This window comes from Lytechinus pictus, chromosome 2, assembly GCF_037042905.1.
Source record: "Lytechinus pictus isolate F3 Inbred chromosome 2, Lp3.0, whole genome shotgun sequence".
Classification (NCBI taxonomy): domain Eukaryota; kingdom Metazoa; phylum Echinodermata; class Echinoidea; order Temnopleuroida; family Toxopneustidae; genus Lytechinus; species Lytechinus pictus.
Window position 1 is genome coordinate 4,842,986 of NC_087246.1, and position 5,249 is coordinate 4,848,234.

The 5,249-nt window shown below is 39.0% G+C and overlaps 1 protein-coding gene across 1 annotated transcript; it reads left to right on the plus strand.

Moving 5' to 3' along the window:
* The first annotated feature begins 389 nt into the window (after positions 1-389).
* LOC129276338 (protein rolling stone-like) lies at positions 390-4,856 on the plus strand. Its single transcript, XM_054912725.2, has 2 exons — positions 390-627; positions 2,264-4,856. Exons 1-2 carry the CDS (start codon positions 393-395, stop codon positions 2,791-2,793), a joined length of 765 nt encoding a protein of 254 aa, XP_054768700.2. The 5' UTR covers positions 390-392; the 3' UTR covers positions 2,794-4,856.
* The last annotated feature ends 393 nt before the right edge of the window (positions 4,857-5,249 follow it).

Here is a 5,249-nt window from a genome sequence, read left to right on the forward strand (position 1 = left end):
TACCTTTTCTATTTTTCCGATCTTCTTTCTCTTTAATATTCTCTCTCCCCCTCTCATAATTTCCTCTTTTTTTCATCCTGAATAGGCGGTGGATGGTGGCGCCATGTGTGTGTGTGTGTGTGTGTGGGAGGGGGGGGGGGGCTCTTCAATACGCGGATTTTATTTTACTTTCTTCTATTTTCTAAGCCACGTGCACACGTTGGAAACAATACTACCATCATCATTTTCCATTTTTATAAATAATATTAATTATGTAGACATTTTCCAGCATAAAGTACTATGCCGGGAATCGAACCTCAGATTTCATGTATGTATTCGGGTGCCCTAGACCACTCGGCCACAGCCCCTCGACCACTAATTTTTGTTATACCCTTCATTTCTAACAGTGTCCGATGCATTATGGTGTATACCTTGCCTACCGTCTGCTCATCGCTCTCTATATGTTTGGATATTTCCTTTATGTCTTCATCGTGTTCGTTCGACCTGGTGGCATCTACGGAGGATACTTCTTCATATACCTGACTAACTTGGGATATATTCTCATGCTAGTCTATCTGTTTTGTGCTTTATGGAACGTCATCGTATATGCCGCCTCCATGAAACCAGCAGGGTGGACACCAGGCGATGGTAGGTCGTCATGTACAAGTCACGTGAACTTTGACCTTAAAGAAGAATGAAACTTTGAGAATAAGTAAACTTTTATGAAAAAAACGATATTAAAAATCAACGAAAGTTTGAGAGAAAGTTATGGGAATCGGAATGCAGAGATCACTAATGAATGGACATCCTCCCATTGGCAATGTGACTATCATATGTGATGTCACACAGTTCCCAGTTACCTTTTCTACATTATATTACTTAAGTTGTCACTCTTACAAAGTCTATCCACAGATCAGGTGTATTTCATGGGATAAAAAGTAATAGAGGTTTCATAAAAATATAAAGTGGTCAAACAGATTGTACTATCATTAGATTGTGCAAAAATAAATATTTTGTAGTATATTTCTCAATGTTGGTCACACTGCTAATGGAAGGATCTCGTTAGATCTCAACAAACCTTTCCTTGTCCAATTTTTCATTGACGTTATTCTTGCATTTCCGTTTTCATGTAATACTTCCAAGGGTTTTATTCTCCTTCAAACATGTCAAAGACAGCGCGTAGCTGGGAAACCGACAGACAACGCAAAAAAAAAAAGAAATCAGGGATGGCGAACCAGGTTGGGGGAGTAAGGGGGAACAGTATCCCCCCACTTTTGTAAGCGCTAAAACGTCCCCCCTTTACCGCGTGTTGGTCTTCTTATAAGTGTCCATTGTCATAAACAGATAAAAATACCCTTCTCAAAAACATTATTTTCTGGCCCGATCACGCAGGCATTGCACAACTTACAATCCCATGAAACACACCACTACCTCAGGTAGATACGTAATCATGGTAATCTCATGTTGAAAATATTTATTTGCACCAAATCCCCCTTTTGACATTTAAGTGCCTTTTTTAGGTGGGGGGGGGGGGCTTTGCCCCACCCCACCACGAAAATACGTTCCCCGCCCTGATCCCACATGCTCCACATGCTATACGTTTCATGAGATTTGTACACTTCTGCGTTCTATCATTTAGAGTAGAGTAGATGTATTATATTTGCTATTTTCTTTGTTATAGGATAATAGGGAGTTTTCGCTCACTACTATGCAGACTCTTTCAGGAACGTAGAGAATGTATTGTAAAGGCCCTTCATGGAAAGCATTCTTTGTCGCAAATCGGTTTATCATAACAGCAGTTACGTTCGTGACCTCTGGACAAACGACATATTGTCAATTTTGCGTCGGCTCCGAATTTATAGGACGATCGGCCGTTCCAATCACCAATTTCCGACAATGACCTTTCCCTTTTCCCCCTTTGGAACACCCCCCACCCCCTATTTCAACTTCGCTCCGCCGCCCCTGAAAGAAACACACTGAGAGATAAGTACCTCAGAAATACCTAGTTTGGTCGCTGGTTTCTCAATGTCGCAGTACCTTTATTTTTGTGCTGCTCAGAAAATATTATAACCTAAAACTTGTAACTGGTACCAAATAATCTTGCCTGAAACGCGATTGGGGAATAGAGAGATAAAATCGATGGAGTGTAGGCCCATGCATATATGAAAGAGCGGAAATCTAACACATAATATTTTACAGGGTTTGTTTGTTTGTATGTATCAATTCAACAGATATACTGTCATAATTTTCATGTAGTTTATAATTCTTTTCGTTTGTTTTTCAGACATCCCTTGGTATTTCTTTCACCGTGGCCAGTGGTTTTTATTCAACATTTACGCCTCAGTCGCCATTCTGCTATCACTGCTTTACTGGGGCGCCCTCTACACTCCTGGAACGGTCGATATCTATTACGATATCAACTTCCATTTCCTCAACGGGTTCATCGCCCTGTTCGAGATCTTCTTCTCAGCGATGGTCATCCACATTCTCCACTTCGTATACCCTTTCTTGTTTGCCGTCGCTTACATTGTCTTCGTGGCGATATACTATGGGGCAATGGGTACGGACGAGAAGGGAAACCCCTACATCTATCCCATCCTCGACTTCGGGCAAGCCCCAGCTCTCTCGGCAGGACTCTGTGTCGGGGCCATTGTTGGCGTCGTCCTTGTTCATATATTGATCCTTTGGGGTTTCCATAAGCTGAAAATCTTGATATTTGATTCTTGCTGCCCATCATGTTTCCCTGATGAAGATAATGAAATTAGGGAGGATGGAAACGAAGCCCATGAACTGAAAGCTGATGCCGCTGTTTAATATTTTATTGATAAACCCCAAACCATGCATGCAAACACTTACTGTCATGCTGCAAGATATCGCTATTTTTGGACAGTCCTAGCAATTCCCTTAATTTTGGGCGTAACACGTGTTCGTCAAAAAGAGCGAATTTTAAGTCGTCCCAATAGCTTTGTTTTAAATTTCGGGAGTTCTGAAGGCATGTGAAAGTGCAGCATGCCCATATCAAAACCAAAAGTACACTCTAAAAATTATTGCGTAAGAGTGCTCCATGGGCAGATGGGGGTAATTATTTGTCCAACCGGCAATTCTTTTGGACATTCTTCATGATGAAAATTTTGCCCATTCTAAAGTAATTGCTGCTTATTTATTAACCTTACAGAACAATATGCTTCCTGCATTAGGTGAAATACTGCCCCAAATTGGTTGGACACATAACTACCCTCGTGGTGGCAAAAAATTTACCAAATATTTTTTACAGTGTATACACAGTCGGACTAGCCTCTAGGGTTTGTAGGCATTTCTATAAATTTTACTTATGAATTTATATGAATTAAAAAAAAAGAGATTGACAGGTGTTACATTTATAATTTTGGATCATGGTCAAATATTTAACCGGTTTATAGGAGAATAGACTAATAACTTGTGGACCAGATTAATACCTTGTCTCTTAAATACTATACCCTTGTCAATCTTGATTTATTAATCCGATATGATGTATCAGGTATGGTTATAAGAAAATGTTCACATAGACTGCACGTATAACATTTGGTACTTTGTTGGTGACGAAATAGGCAAGGCCCGCGATGGGAACAAAGTTGTTGCGCTTAAACAACCTTCCAATGCTCCAACTTCTCGATCCTGACTATATATATTATGAAATAATTGGAACGCTTTATTATACCTAGAGCCCGAAATGGATCTAGTTCTAGGCGTTGTGGTGTGCGCTTGTAATCCATGCTAAGTGGGTGAAGTTACATGTTGATGCAGAGGTTCGAGCCCTGGTCACGCCTTTCGGATGGTGACGTTAAAGGTCGGTCCCAGACATACATAATCATTATGATTAATATTCGTCTGACAAAACTCAATGGCACATTCCCACACACACACACACCATGTCGTGCCCAGGACATGATAGATTGGTCTTTTTATAGACGAAATCGTGTTTCGCCCGAAAAGAGGAATTGCTTGCACTAATTGATTTGGGTTCATTACATGCATGAGAGGGGTTTAGCCTATAGAAGAGTATGTAAGACGGTCGTTTATAATACGAGGATTTAATTTTTTTAAAGATTTTTTATATTGCAATTACAAAACAAATTGAATTAATTGAACCTAATCATGTGAGCTTCTATATGATTCTAAAACGGAAAAGACTGCAGTGAAACATGAGGGCATATCGGCCAAATAATCTTTAAAGGAAACTCGACATTATGGTCTGAAAAAACTTACCCTTAGGTCGAATAAGAAGTCACTAGGCTGTAGCTCAATGAAAAACAAAAAACAAACGAAACAGTTTGTTAATGATGGAGGTGATGGGATGAACTATAGTATTTCCGATTTGGTATTATTGGTATATATTCATCAGCGATGAGAAATAGTCTTATACTGGCATGAATTTGATAGATATCTAATATTGATTATATGCTATACATTTATGAGAAAATATTGAACTGAAGAAAGAGCGATTTTGATTTATTTATAAGAGTTGTAATCGTTTTATGCTGCATCAACAGCTGAAATTTAAGACACTTAATGAATAACGTTTACCACCTCCATCGGTGTTCAAATCAGATGTGTTCTTTTAAAAGCACTTTTTTCTTTAAGACTCCTTGCCACGACCTGACCAAGAAATCTTTTTTTTTTTAACTGCCATGAAATCGTAGTCTATTACGAAGCTTATATCATGTCAATTGTCTTGTATAAATGTCAATTTTGCTGTTAAACATTGGTAACATAACTTGCACATTCATTGGAAAACACTTACTTTCCATTTTCTTGCAGGCTTAATACATATTATAAGTATTTATCGATGGACCATTATTCTAGTTGAATAAAATAACAAGTTATTTTATAAAATCTTATTAACTGGACTTAATTTAATTGACATGTTTGGAACATTCTTCTAGCATAAAACAATAAGTCGATAATTATATCGGAACACAATAGGCTGCAATAAGAGAGTAACGCGCCTTTTCTAAAAACCCTACTAAACCCATTCTTGGATGAATTTATGGTAGCCAATTAAGTAGCATACTTGCCAACCTTGAAGACTGTTAAAGTGGTAGTAGGCACGGCGAGGGAGCGGAGCGACCGAGCGGATGGGGTGGGGGTCTTGGAGGGGGAATTGGCCCCCTCCAATGGTTTGGGACAGTGCAAGTTTTGACCACAATCTCATACATAAAGCAATTTCAATTCTTAATTCAATGTGAAAGTATATCAAGGACAGGGTGACCAGATTTCACAAAATGAAATAC